Below are 13,997 nucleotides of genomic sequence, written 5' to 3'. Positions count from 1 at the left end.
CCTCTGAAGAGAGGAAACGTATACTGAGAAATCAGTTTCAGGCTCCTGGGTTTCCGTGGTCTCAGGGAGGAAGAGTCATGGAGTCAGAGCTTAGGGTAGTTGGACTCCGGGGAGAGGAGGGCAATAGGGATGTAGGGAGGATGGACATCCTGCCACCAGAACCCAAGGAGTACTGAAGGGCCTGGATTTTATGTCTTTCTGCCACCCTGGCTGGATTGCAGGCGTGGACTGGGGTCCGCTCAGCCTCAGACCCGGAAAGGTCCAGGTGCCAGCCTCCAAGTGAGCCTTTCATTGGCTTCTTCCCTGTCCTTCCCCGCCCCCCTGACCTCTGCCCCTCCCGCCGAGCTGTCTGATTGGTTGTTCCGCGTCCGCCTGGCGCCTCATTGGCTCTTCTCCCTTGCCCTCCATCCCTGCTCCTGTAGCGGTCTCGGTCTCCCAGCAGAAGACGCAGCCATGAATCCGTTATTCGGCCCCAACCTCTTCCTCCTACAACAGGAGCAGCAGGGGCTGGCCGGACCGCTAGGGGAACCCCTGGGAGGCGACCACTTGGCCGGCGGAGGGGACGTGTCCCCGGCGCCGCTCGCCCCGGCCGGCCCGGCTGCCTACTCGCCGCCCGGGCCGGGCCCGGCGCCCCCCGCCGCCATGGCACTCCGCAACGACCTGGGCTCCAACATCAACGTGCTCAAGACCCTGAACCTCCGGTTCCGCTGCTTTCTGGCCAAGGTGCACGAGCTGGAGCGCCGCAACCGGCTGCTGGAGAAGCAGCTGCAGCAGGCGCTGGAGGAGGGTAAGCAAGGCCGGCGGGGCCTGGCTCGCCGCGACCAGGCCGTGCAGACCGGCTTCGTCAGCCCCATCCGGCCCCTGGGGCTGCCCCTCGGCGCCCGGCCGGCCGCCGTCTGCACCCAGTCGGCGCGGGTGCTGGGCTCGCCCGCGCGCTCGCCAGCCGGCCCCCTCGTGCCCTCCGCTGCCAGCCACTCGTCGCCCTCCACCTCCACCTCCACCTCCTACTCCTCGTCAGCCCGCTTCATGCCCGGCACCATCTGGTCCTTCTCTCACGCCCGCCGGCTCGGGCCGGGACTGGAGCCCACTCTGGTGCAAGGGCCTGGCCTGTCGTGGGTGCACCCCGACGGGGTGGGCGTCCAGATCGACACCATCACCCCCGAGATCCGTGCGCTCTACAACGTCCTGGCTAAAGTGAAGCGCGAGCGGGACGAGTACAAGCGGAGGTAGGGGACCGGGCAGGTGGGGACCGGGCTCAGTGTCATGCCACACATGGGGCCTGGACTAGGTGTGGGTCCAGGAGAGGAGAGCGTTGCGGCCCAAGAATCAGGGAGGAATAAAATGAGAGTAAAGTTCCTGCTGTGTAAGGAGGAGCTTGGAAGTATTTACATGGCATTGGATACAGGAAGACGGGAATCCACAGGGAATGCAGAAGTCGCACTCGTGACAGGAAGAAGGAGACTCCGAGCGGAGTGCTGTGGGGAATACATATTTTTCTTGTGGCTTTTCTTTCTGTCTCATCTAGACCGCAGTGTTTGGCTGCCCCTGTTCTGTGGGGTTGTATGAGATGTGAAAGGGTCTCGCATTTGAGAGGTCACATCTGGGGTAATAACCAGTCTCAGCCCCCAGGGCACTTTTGTGATAGAAGCTCCAAGTACTGATCAAAAGGATAATCGCTTTCATTTGGGAGTCTACGGAAATTAGGAGGGGGTGGTGAGGGAGGGGCTGCATCTCACAGTGGGCGATCCTACCCCTGCTCTGGGTTTCCCAAAGCAGTGTCGGTGGAAACTGGGTACCTACCTACTCAGTTCCATATGAAAGGCTCTGGGGCCTCAGAACATTGTGTGGAGTAAATAAAGGAAAGAAAAAAGAAAAGAAAAGAAAAAAAGGGGAAAAGGAGTTCCCTAGGGAAAGGGGGAAGGGACTGGTAGTTGTCCTAGGGCCATGGAGGCTGGGGAAATCTGTAAAAGCACAAAGAGCCAAAGGATGACGAAATGTGAGTAGAGCCAGCAGAGGAAGTGAGTGGGGAAAAGTTGAGAATATGGACACACCCTGCGAGTACAAGGCATCTGGAGGGCAGGCCCAGTGCTCCCTGAGGATGAGGATTTGGCTTTCTGCGGGGGACTGGCAGGGTAGCACAAGGGGCCAGGAGAAGGGAGATGCTAGCGCTGGCTGTACAAGTGGATCCCTTAGAGGGTTGATAACCAGGCCATTAGTAAGGAGCACGAGCACAGCCAGCTCTTTGTAGACTTTGAGGGATGCCATGGTGGAGGAGGAGGATGACAGGTCAGAAGGAGGCTTTAGTTTGGGCGCCATCAGGTTTAACCTCTTAATCAGCTACTCTGACCCCTTGTGGACAGGCCTGGGAACTACCTTTGCAGTCCTGTGTTGCAGCTTGGTGTGGGCTGGGGCTTGGCTGAATGCTATGAGAAATTACCCCTGAGTCTGGGGGCAACCTTCAGGGGTCTGTAACCTGCTAGAGTCTAGCAGATCGCACATCAGCAGGCTCTGAGGTTGAGTCCTGTCCTCATGCTGGCTTCCTTCGTTGTAGTCCATGTTATAAGTACCTTTGGGACTCTCAGACCTCCTAAAGCCATCATGCAGATGCCACCCAAAACCAGCCTGCCCCTGCCCCTGCCCCCGCCCCTGCCCCTGCACGAGTTAATTAACACTGTCAGCAGCAGAACGGGGGCAGTTCTGGAATGCATCCATAACCACAGAAACAACTGCTGTTCTCCGGTATTTTTTTTTTTTTTTCTTAACTGAAAGAGTGTTTGTCCTTGGTCCAGCTGTCCAGGGCAGCAGAGAGTTATTCCTTGGGGACTGATGAGCTCATCGCTCTGCAGCATGCTGCTGTGCAGAGGGCCCCGCAGCTAGAGTTGTATGGTACGTGACACTGGCAGTTACTCATTCTTCCACCCCAGATCCTGTGCCCTCGTTCTGTTCTCTTTAAAGCAACACTGTAGCTCCTGTCAGTAGCCCGGAAGTCATGGGTATAGCTTGAGCACTAAACTGGGAAGGAGCTGAAGCCTCCTGGGTTCTATTTTCAGCACCCCTGCTGTGTGCAGCCTTGGGTGGATCTCTCTTTCCTGGCCTCAGTTTTTCTAGTGTAGGAATGGCCCCGGCTTCCTCACTTTGCTCCAGGATATAATTTATTTGGGAGAGAGGTCTTTAGTAAACACAGAATACACGGAAATTGTTCAAATTCTACTCATGTCTAGGGGACCTTGTAAGTGAGATGAGATTTGAATGGAGGTTGGAAGGAACCTATTTGTGGGAAAGTCTGGATGGAGAGCAAATAGGATTCTAGTAAGCATCCAGGGGGACCATGCGACTCTTGATCTCGGGGTCCTGAGTTTGAGCCCCATGTTGGGTGTAGAGATTATACTAAAAAAAATTAATAAATTTTAAAGAATTCTAGTAACTTCTAGATGACTTATTTTCAGATTTTTTGTGTGTGTTCTAAGACTGTGTTCATCTCAATCCTTCCCTAATTTCCTTACTTAAATTTCTACCTGAATTTGTCGCTTGCTACCCTTTCCCATGCATCTTGCCCAGGGCCATCGTTACCTTGTGAGTCTTGCTTTCTTTCTCCAGGGACTCACAGGCTCAGGAGTATGAGGGTACTGCGTTCCATGCCTTCAGGTTGTAGATGGAGAAACCACAGGCCCCAAAAAGATAAAGTCTTATCTATGAAACTGTATAACTTGATGCTGCGAGGGCCCCTCACTGGCCCCGACTGTCTGAGAATGCCAGTGCAAAAGTGGGAAGGACATGGGGGCAGCAGGGAAGGGTGGACAGAGAGCCAAGAGGGCCTGGGGCTGGGCTGTGTGATGGGCCAGCAGGGTGGTGGCCAGGCTGGCCGCCTCTTCCCTGCCCATCGGGAGGGGCAGCGGGTGATGTAGAGGAGTTATTATTAGGAACACTGCAGTGCAGATGCGGGGGAGGAACAGGGAAGAGGCTGCAGGCGAACCCGGGGAGGAGAGGAGGAAGGAGGGTTGGGGGGAGGATGGAGGTGGGGAAGAGAGGATTGAGTCCCATGTCTGCAGAACCCACTCGCTTGGGCTTTCATTTTTCTTGCCGTCCTCTTTGAGACTTTAGCCATGTTTCTGATACTGCGGTTTCTCTTGTGGTATCATTCCCTCCTTTCTCACACTGGAAGAAGCGGCAGGCACTGAGAGTCTGTGTGAACGGGGTCTGAGAAGTTCCACCATCCCGGCCACCCTCGCAGGGTCCCAAAACCCTAAGCAGGGCCATGGCCGCCTCCACTGCCCTTTCACCTTGGCGATGCCAGGGCCTGTGCGCCCGCTCACCGTGGACTCACATTGAGTGAAAAACCTAGCCCCAGGCAGCCAACGCTGCCTGCAGCCAAGGGTGTCTTTTAGCCACTTGGGGTTCTAGTCTCGGAATTCTAGAGCCTAGGACATGCTGCTTCTGGTTCCCAGCCACTGTAGAGCGAGGCACTTTTTCATACTCTGATCTCCCTGTCCCTCCAGGTTTGGGTGCCTGGGAACTCCAGGCTCCTGCTTCCCACAGGTTTCTTGCTTCAGGGCCAGCCCGGTCTCCTCTCTACAGCTCGCTTCCACGGGTCCTGGGTGGGCAGTTTCTGGAGCTTGTGGGGGATGGACTTTGAGCATCTCCTACCAGGCTCTTGACCAACTCTGTTGATGTGGTGTGTGTCCTGCAGCTGCTTCTCCAGGGTTAAATGGCACCACAAGAGGCAGGGCAGCGGGCTAGAGGAGCCCTGGTCTGGTGCAGGCAGGAGGCGGGAGACCGGATCTGTGCCACTGAAGGTGGGGGACCGGGCTGGTGGGCCTGGTGGTCTGGTGCGGGCAGGACAGGGGAGGAGGCCAGCCAGGCAGCTGGTGGGGCTGGGGCCTGAGGGGACGGGCACCATGAGGGAGCACAGTGGTAGCAGTTGCTCTTAAATACAGTTCCTGGGGCGCGGCCCAGAGGTTCCGGGAAGGCAGCTGGCCGACTCGCACTTGCCAGAAAGTGTGGAGCCACCGGACAGCTGGGGCTGGCCACCCGCTGGCCGGCCAGACGTGGCTGCCCACAGCCCCGGTGCATCTAGGGCACCAGACCTAGGGAGAGGCCTGAGCCAGAGGGGTGGGGAGCAGGGAGCTGCCGGGGCGGGGTGGGACTCTGCACCCAAGTTCCCTCCCTGCCCCCTGTGTCCGCCAGGTGGGAAGAGGAGTACACTGTGCGGATACAGCTGCAGGAGCGAGTGAACGAGCTGCAGGAGGTGAGGGCCGCCTGCCCCCCTCCCCAGCACCCTCAGCCCCCTGCTGCCCACCCGCCCCCCCCCCCCCCCCCACCGCCCTTCCTTGTCTTCATCTGCCTCCTACCTCGGCAGCGCCGCTAGCCGCTAACGGTGGGGCTTTCTCCCCGACTGCAGGAAGCCCAAGAGGCTGACGCCTGCCAGGAGGAGCTAGCGATGAAGGTGGAGCAGTTGAAAGCGGAGCTAGTGGTCTTCAAGGGGCTCATGAGCAATGTGAGTGCAGCCGCCGCACCCCGAAACCGGCCAGAGCAGGCGGGCCCCTCGAGTTTGGGCCGGTTGACTTCCTGGTCACTGCCGCCGCCTGGTGTGCCGTGCCTCTCCCTCTGCCTGCCCCCCACCCCACCCTCAGTCAAGAGGGAGAGAAGGAACAGAAGTCCCAGTGTCGTGTCTGAGAGGCAGTGTGGCCTCCCTCATTTCTAGAGGTGGTTAAGCAGTTAGCTAAGAGGCCAGATCCTGGCTCTGCAAGCTGCTAGCAGTGTGGCCCTGGTGAGTCCCCCCACCGCTCTGCCTGTGTCCTCTGTGGAATGGGCGAGGCAAGGCGCGTGCCCGTGAAGACATACTCTACTTAGCACCATGCTGGCACAGACGTAATGCTGAAGTGTCAGCCGTTCTTCTTGTAATACTTTCTCCACTCTTGTAACTGCCACTGGCCTCTCTCTCTGGCAGCGTAAGTTCTGGGAGGGAGCCCCTGCACGTCCCGGGCCACCATGTCCAGGGCTCCCCCCGCCCGTGCGAACAGCGCGCCAGCTGCATGAGCAGCCCACGAGTGCCAGGGGAGGGCGTCCAGGAGGAGGGGTCAGCGGTGATATGTGACTGGAAGGGTGAGGGTCTTGCCAGGGCCCTTATTGGTCCTTGTCCGGAGTGCTGGCTGCCTCCTCACCGCTCCCTGCGTTCCCCGGACAGAACCTGTCTGAGCTGGACACAAAGATCCAGGAAAAGGCCATGAAGGTAGATATGGACATCTGTCGCCGCATCGACATCACCGCCAAACTATGCGACGTGGCTCAGCAGCGCAACTGTGAGGACATGATCAAGATGTTCCAGGTGAGGGCACTGGGCTGCCCGCAGGCCCCGGGACGAGGGCAGGCCTTGGCCCCAGACACCCTGCCCACACCTCCCCGGTGCCTGAGCTCCTCAGGAGAGGGTGGGGGCAGGCCGTGAACCTTGCATCATTGCTGGCTGGGAGCCGGGCCCTGCCCTCCTTCTTGGAGGACCTTACCTCGGCCCCCTGGGGCCCTTGGTGGGACGAGGCTTGGGGGGCAAGGAACAGCCTCTGAAAGAGAAGGTTTGGAAGCGTCTCTAACACCGTCTCTCCCCTCCCTCTCTCTCTCCTCTGTCCACCTCCTCTCCTCTCTTTCTTTCATCTTTTCTTGCTTTCTCCACAGAAGAAGCTGGTTAGTTTTGCTCTCATGCAAGCTTTTTAATGTCCCAGTCCCAGTTTCTAAACCACCCAGGCCTCGGCCGTCAGTTTTGACCCGCTGGGCTTTTCGGCACAGATTTCTTTTCCTGTCTCTGTTTTCCTTGCCCTTCCCCCCTTTACTCTACCTCGTGCCCTCTTTGCTTCATTTCTATCCCTTCTGCGGCTTTCCAGATCTGGATATATGATTCAGGTTCTCCTTTGTCTACACCGCGTCCTCCTCTTCCTTGCAGCCAAAAACTTTCCTTTTAGTTTGGTCATTTCATTAGAAAGACTTTTTTTTTTTTTTTAGAAAACAAATCCTCTGTAGCCATTATGCACATCATAGCGTGGTCACAACAGGCCATTTCTCCCCTGATCTTACCGCCCTATTTTCTGTTTCTTCTTTTTCTTCCTTCTCAGTCTGCAGCCCTGTTCCCATCTGTGTCTGTCTGCCTGTCTCTCGGTAACTCTGGTGTCTGTTCCTGTCGTTGTAACTGTGTCTTCTCTCTCTGTCCACCCCGCCCTCCCGCTGGTTCACGCTTCTCCCCTCCCACCCGCCCCACCCCTGCCGGCGCCCACCCGCCCTTCTCCTCATGCACCCGGCCTCGTCTCTGTAGTCTCTGCACTTGTCTCCCATTAAGGTCCCATCCATGGGGGGGCGGAAGCGGGAGCGCAAGGCTGCCATCGAGGAGGACACCTCCCTGTCGGAGAGTGACGGGCCCCGCCAGCCCGATGGGGATGAGGAGGAGAGCACAGCCCTCAGCATCAACGAGGAGATGCAGCGCATGCTCAACCAGCTGTGAGTCCCGAGTCCTCCAGGCCCACCCTCAGCAGCCCCCCAGAGGCCGGAGCTCCCCGACAGTGGCCCTCCGCCCGCAGGAAGGCCCCACCCCCCTCTTGACAGCGGGTTCCCTGTCTCTAGGAGGGAGTATGATTTTGAGGACGACTGTGACAGCCTGACTTGGGAGGAGACTGAGGAGACCCTGCTGCTTTGGGAGGATTTCTCAGGCTATGCCATGGCAGCCGCAGAGGCGCAGGGAGAGGTAACGGCCCCTCCCGGCCTCAGGGCCCCGCCAGTCCTGCCCCCCAGCTGGATGCCCCCTCCCCCCCTCCCCTCCCCTCCCTGCACTCCTTGCTGCTTTCCCTCTGTGGCCTCCATCCTGTACCTGCCTCTCCCGTCTTCCTTCTTCCTTCTCTCGGCTTTCAGCAGCTTCCTTTAACCGGACTCTCTCTCTCTCCCCTGGCTCGCCCCTGTGGAATGCCCCCACCACCCTCCCCCTTGGCCTCTCCCTTGCTTCCCTTTCCGCTTCAGCAGCAGGAAGACAGTTTGGAGAAGGTGATCAAAGATACCGAGTCCCTGTTCAAAACCCGGGAAAAAGAATATCAGGAAACCATTGACCAAATAGAGGTAAGACTGGCATTGAAGCCGAGGCCCACAGGTGGCCCGTGGGTTGTGAGCGGGGTGGCGGGACCCCAGACACCAGGTCTTCCCCCTTTCTTTTGTGGGGGTGGAACCTTAAGAAAGACCTCAGGTTCTCCAGGGAGGAGGACAGATGTGGGCTCCGATCTCAGCCCTGTCACCTACTTTCTACCACTCCAACTTCTAACAGGCTGCTTATGGTCTCTCAGCCTGTTTTAGTTGTCACGCGGGACCTTTTTTTTTTTTTTTAAGCTTAGTTATTTTGAGAGAGAGACACAGTGAGTGGGGAGGGGCAGAGAGAGAGAGGGAGATACAGAATCCCAACCAGGCTCCTCACTGCTAGCACAGAGCCCAGTTTGGGGCTTGAACTCACAAACCGTGAGATCATGACCCAAACGGAAATCAAGAGTCAGATGCTTAACTGACTGAGCCACCCAGGTGCCCCTCAAGTGGGATCTTGATCGTACCTTCCTCACAGGGTTGTTTGAATATCAAATGAAATGATGCACACGTAGAGCTGAGGGCAGTGTCTATCTCCTAGTAAGCATACTGCATGGCGGCTTTATTAGTATTATCACTCCTGGTGGTGTGATAGTGGAGTCCTCTAAGAAGTGAACTTGAACTTGGGTGATTCTTCAGTTCAGCCTTTCAGCTGATGGAGGAACCTCCGTTGTCATTCCCTAGCCTGGAAGATCCTTCTCGAGATGGCAAGGGAAGCGGGTGCTCTAACTTAGATGCTAGGTCTGCAGGGCTGTGGCAGTTTGTGGCACCCTGGGTGGCGGGGCTGAGGGGAGGGGGCTGGCTGCGGATCCTGGGTGCCCTCCTGCTCGTGGAGAGGACCCTTCCCTGGCCCTGAGTGCTCCGGCTTGGGGAAGACGCATGTGGGCCTCTGTAACTCTCGGCCTCTCTTCAAGCCCACGTAGCACATTTATACCCTTGCTTGTCTCACGCCGCCCGCATTTTGAGATGGAAGTTGACAGATGATTCTCCTACATGCTCATCCTCCCAACACACATCAAGTGGTCCTGCCCCTTTAAGCCAGCCTGTTTTTGTTGCTTGCCCAGGCAGACAGATGCTAAGTTTTAAAGGTGCAGCTAGGTTTCTGTTCTCTGTTGAGTAGAGGGGAAGGGAGAGTCGCTCTCTGCTCGCTCCTTGACACCCATGTCACAGTCTTCCTCTTTTCTCGCAGCAGATTGGTGTTAGGAGAGGTGTTGGCAGAGCTGACAGGGGGCTTTGGGTGCAGTGCTGACCCTGGTGACCCATCCTGGGGTCACTGTCATAGATGCAAGGAGCATTTCCCATTGTTGGTGGTAAAGCCAAGGCCCAGGTGGAGGTTGGGAGGGAGTTCATCCTTCCTCTCCATCTAGTCCCAGCCCTACCCTGTCTCTGGCCACACAGTGAGTCTGCAGTTTTCAGTGGAGGCTGTTAGATGCCTCCCAACTGTGGTGCTGCCTCTCCTCACCCCTGCTTTAAAATTAAAAAAAAAAAAATTTTTTTTTTTTAATGTTTATTCATTTTTGAGAAACAGCGCGTGAGCAGGGGAAGGCAGACACAGAGGGAGACACAGGGTCCAAAGCAGGCTCCAGGCTCTAAACTGTCAGCACAGAGCCCGACACAGGGCTAGGACTCATGAACTGTGACATCATGACCTGAGAGGAAGTCAGACGCCCAACCGACTGAGCCATCCAGGCGCCCCTCCTCACCCCTGCTTTAAATGCATGAAGTAAGGGCATATGTACAGATATGTACAGACAGCTGGTGGTCCTAGCCTTGTCTTTGGATAGAATATAATTGCTTCATTTCTTTCTTTCCTGTCCTGGTGAGTGCTGGGCTCCGGAAGCTAGCCCCTTCCCCTGCTGCTCTCCTTAGCTGGAGAAATTGGGGTGTAGGTGGCAGCCAATCTGGGCAAGAGCTGGTGACATCATGCCTTCCTGCACTGAGCACGCCCTGCTGCTCTGGAACCAGGGCCGCCATCTGAGCTGTACTCACTAGGCTTCTGACCCACCCAGGCCACCATCTCTTCTCTCCGGCCCTGTGACCCATTTACTTCTTCCTCCCAGTTCCCATCCTCTCCCTGTCCAGTTTGGATTAGTTCTGGGTGGTTTCCTCTATCCAATTCAGATTATTCACGGGTAGTTTCCTACCCTTTCTCTTTGCTCTCAGGCAGTCAAGCAGGTTACTTCCAAGCCGTTTTATTCTGCCTCTCTGGCCCCTGTCCTTTGTACCCCAAACAAAGAGAGGCAGCAGATTGTCTCTGGCCCAGATCTTTTCCACATCACCCCTCCTCTCAGCTCTACCTCAAAGCCTGTGGCAGAATCTGGCTCAGAGGGAGTTCATATTTCCTTGATTCTGAGCCCACCTTTTCCCACATGTAACATTTCTTGAACCGGGATACATCTTGTACGCAGTAGGACATTGGGTGTGGCAGAAGTCTTTCTGTTGGACTCCGAGAACTGCCCACTCAGGAGACGAGAGTGATAAGAGGAGGATTGAGCCTCTTTCAACAGTGCGGGGCTGGTCCCCTCCTTTGTGCCATGAGGCTTGTGGCTACTTCAAAAAGGCTCACTAAGTAATTTCCCATCTTGGGGCTGGGCACATGCAGAGATGAGTAAGACCTGGGGCTGGGAGCGGGGGCGCCTGGGTGGTTCAGGTGGTTGAGCTTCTGACTTCGACTCAGGTTGTGATCTCGAGGTTTGTGAGTTCAAGCCCCTCATGGGGCTCACTGCTGTCAGCACGGAACCCACTTCAGATCCTCTGTCCCCCTTTCTCTCTGCCCCCTCCCCCGCTTGTGCTCTCTCTCTCTGAAAAATAAACATTAAAAAAAAAAATGGAGGCGCCTGGGTGGCTCAGTTGGTTGAGCTTCTGATTTCGGCTCAGGTCATGATCTTGTGGTTTGTGGGTTCGAGCCCCGTGTCGGGCTCTGTGCTGACAGCTCCGAGCCTGGAGCCTGCTTCAGATTCTGTGTCTCCTTCTCTCTTGCCCTTCCCCCACTTGTGCTCTGTCTCTATGAAAAATAAAATTAAACAATTTTAAAAAGGCCTGTGGCCACCTTCCAGGAGCACCCAAATTAGTGAGGGAGACAGACTGGGTGCATCATTGTATTGGGCCTGCAGGAAGCCCAGGGAGGGAGCAAGGCCGTGCACAGATAGCCACCCTGGGCTCTCTGTCCTGCCCACACTTAGGTTCCTCTTGTCAGTGAAGGTCTGTTGCAAGAATGCAGGCCTGTAGCAGAGACCTCTGCCTTCCTCTGTAGGCAAAGATCCCCAGGAAAACTAAAAGGAATGATGGTATATTGGTGCCTTCTGGCTTGATCGGACTTTTTATTTAAAAAAAAATGTTTATTTTTGAGAGAGAGAGAGAGAGAGAGAGACACGGAGCAGGGGAAGGGCAGAAAGAGGGAGGCAGAGGGTGTGAAGCAGGCTCCTTGCTGTGAGCACAGAGCCCAGTGCTGGGCTTGAGCTCACGAACTGTGAGATCATGACCTGAGCCAAAGTCAAGAGTCAGCCACTTCGCCGACTGAGCCACCCAGGCGCCAGCATCTGACTTATTTTGAAATCTGAGCCTTCACCCGTGGCCACCTGGGCCCTATGCCTGGTGCTCTTGGTGTGTTAGCCCCTGGGGGTTAGGGGCAGGGGCACTGCTGACCTGGATGGTCTTGTCCTGCGCCTGCCACAGCTGGAGCTGGCCACGGCCAAGAATGACATGAACCGGCACTTGCACGAGTACATGGAGATGTGCAGCATGAAGCGGGGCTTGGACGTGCAGATGGAGACCTGCCGTCGGCTAATCACCCAGTCTGGAGACCGGTGAGGACCTACCCCTGGAGTGTGGGGTGCGGCCCGCCTTCTGTGTCCTCCTCCAAGGGTGCATGCACCAGAGGCCGTTGGTGGGCAAGCCCTGAGAACCCTGTAGCTAAAAACCGGCAAGGAACAGAAGGGGCATGGGGGCAGTTTTTTATTGAAAGCCAGGCCCACAGTTCGTGCATCTCTCTGTGAGTTAAACCCCAACAAAAAAGTAAGTTCTAAAAAGTCACAAAAATACTACAGAGAGACACAAAGCTGGGGCCATCAAGTCTGCACTCGGGCTCAGACAACATCTCTCATACTGCGATTTGAGATATTTCTGAACTCTGAGCCTCGCAGAGTCCCCAGGATAAAGACAGGGACCATATCCCCCATCATGGTGGGGCAGGAGGGATTTCCCTCTCCCTTCCCCACTGCCCTCACCCTACATCCACCCTCACCCCTGTGGCCCTCCTGCCCTTGCCTGAGATGGCATTCACTGGCCTGCCAGAGAGTAAGGCCACGGGAGAGGAATGCCAGTGTCATCAGGATTCCTCCCTGCCCCAAGGTGACAACTGGTGTTTTTTTCTAGAAAGTCTCCTGCTTTCACTGCGGTCCCGCTTAGCGACCCGCCGCCGCCGCCGCCAAGCGAGACTGAGGACTCCGATCGCGATGTCTCATCTGATAGCTCCATGAGATAGGGACCTACCTCCAGCCTGGTGGCCTGGGGCCCCACCCTGCCGGGAACTCACAGAGGCAGAGGGGTGGGGGGTTCACAGAAGGGGAACGCCATCCGTCCTGCCGCACCAAGCCTCGCCCCTGGGGACTGGGGCGCTCCTCCCTCGGGCTTCCTGCCTTAGTCCTTGGCCTTCAGGGTTCTGAGGTGTCTGGAGCGAGGCTCAGCCTGCCCTTCCCAGGTGACTCCCACCACAGCTGGGGCTCTCCTGCCTTCACGCGTGGGCGTCTGCTACTTCTCATCTTTAAAATGCTGCCAGAGCGATCGTGGCCCCTTACTTTCTCCATTGAGTAAGGAATGTGATTGTCAGATCTTCCTTCCATCTCTTGAGGCCTCGAGCCAGCTTACTGTCTTTGATTCTGTACTGGTGCTAACTGGCCCAGGCACTGGTATGAAGTGGATTAGGCTGGTCCTTCCAGGGCTTGTGCAACACACATGCAGTGGGAGAGGGCTTCCCTCCAAGGTGCAGGTGGAGGGAGGCGGGACCGGGCAGGGCGCGCTGTCCCCCCTTGCGTTGTCATCCACCCGTGGATGGCAGTGATGGGGCTGTGACCCGTCCTTTATGGAAGTGCCATGCATTGAAGGGGCCTCCGGTCTAGGCGGCTTCTGGATCCGACTGGGTGCAGTACCGTGGAGGGAGATGGAAGTTTCCCAATGCTGAGTGGCAGAGAAAGAGGTGAAGCTACTTGGATGTGTGTGTGCATGTGTGGTGTGTGTGTGTGTGTGTGTGTGTGTGTACATGTGTGCTCAGGGTCTCAGTTTCTTCAAGTATCAGCTGAAGATGTGCCTCCTCCGTGCCTGTCATACACTGAGAGCAGCAGGCTGAGATGTCCTGGACTTGGAAAAGCTTGGGAGAAACTGGGGAGCCGTGAATGCGGACACGTCAGCATAACTGCCTGAGGGAAGCTGTGCTGAGCGGACATTTGAATGGAGTCTTTAATAATAATGAAACTGGCGAGTATTTATTGAACACTTCTGTGTCACTGTTTCAAGCACTTTCTGGTAGTAGCTACACCATCCCCTCTGTGAGGCACACACCGATTTTCCTCACTCGACATACAAGCAGGTGCAAAGGAAGGCACCTGGAGGTGGTAGGTAACTTGCCCAAGTTGAACAAGTGGCAGAGGCCCTGGACCACAGTTTGTGCATTTAACCCTCTGTAAGTTATACCTCAACAAAGTTTTAAAAAGTCACAAAAAATACTAGAGAGACACAAGCTGGGGCCAAGTCTGGTTCTGGGCCCAGAACCAGGGCCTCTGCCCACGTGGCTGGTGCCAGCCTGTGTCTCTGCCCACGGAGTCCTCACCCACAGATGATGGCAGTAATCCTCTTAAACCGCGGCGGGCATTACCCCTTTTCCTGATCATTTGCTGCACAGT

General features: G+C 56.4%; 1 protein-coding gene across 10 annotated transcripts; it reads left to right on the top strand.

Moving 5' to 3' along the window:
- The first annotated feature begins 428 nt into the window (after positions 1 to 428).
- Positions 429 to 13,588, top strand: IFFO1 (intermediate filament family orphan 1). Of its 10 annotated transcripts, none has more exons than XM_047065907.1 (10): positions 429 to 1,226; positions 5,185 to 5,245; positions 5,399 to 5,494; positions 6,185 to 6,325; positions 6,670 to 6,675; positions 7,322 to 7,479; positions 7,603 to 7,723; positions 7,996 to 8,088; positions 11,776 to 11,906; positions 12,475 to 13,588. In XM_047065907.1, exons 1-10 carry the CDS (start codon positions 454 to 456, stop codon positions 12,581 to 12,583), a joined length of 1,689 nt encoding a protein of 562 aa, XP_046921863.1. In that variant the 5' UTR covers positions 429 to 453; the 3' UTR covers positions 12,584 to 13,588. The 10 variants fall into 10 exon arrangements, with proteins under 10 accessions (XP_046921863.1, XP_046921862.1, XP_046921861.1 ...); XM_047065906.1 differs by having other exon boundaries at positions 7,993 to 8,088; XM_047065905.1 differs by having other exon boundaries at positions 6,667 to 6,675.
- Positions 13,589 to 13,997: the final 409 nt, after the last annotated feature.

The sequence above is a fragment of the Lynx rufus genome, unplaced genomic scaffold, assembly GCF_022079265.1.
Source record: "Lynx rufus isolate CCGP_SWC_20201006 ecotype Redwood Valley unplaced genomic scaffold, mLynRuf1.p SCAF_7, whole genome shotgun sequence".
Taxonomy (NCBI): Eukaryota; Metazoa; Chordata; class Mammalia; order Carnivora; family Felidae; genus Lynx; species Lynx rufus.
Note: the sequence above shows the minus strand (reverse complement) of the source record. Positions and strands in the feature narration are given on the sequence as shown.

Bases quoted from the DNA above. Each gene is read 5' to 3' on its own strand.
- IFFO1 (XM_047065914.1), top strand. From the start codon at position 454: ATGAATCCGTTATTCGGCCCCAACCTCTTCCTCCTACAACAGGAGCAG. The intron at 7,480-7,602 runs GTGAGTCCCGAG...CCCTGTCTCTAG, and splicing joins CAGCGCATGCTCAACCAGCT to GAGGGAGTATGATTTTGAGG. The intron at 7,724-7,992 runs GTAACGGCCCCT...TTTCCGCTTCAG, and splicing joins CCGCAGAGGCGCAGGGAGAG to CAGCAGGAAGACAGTTTGGA.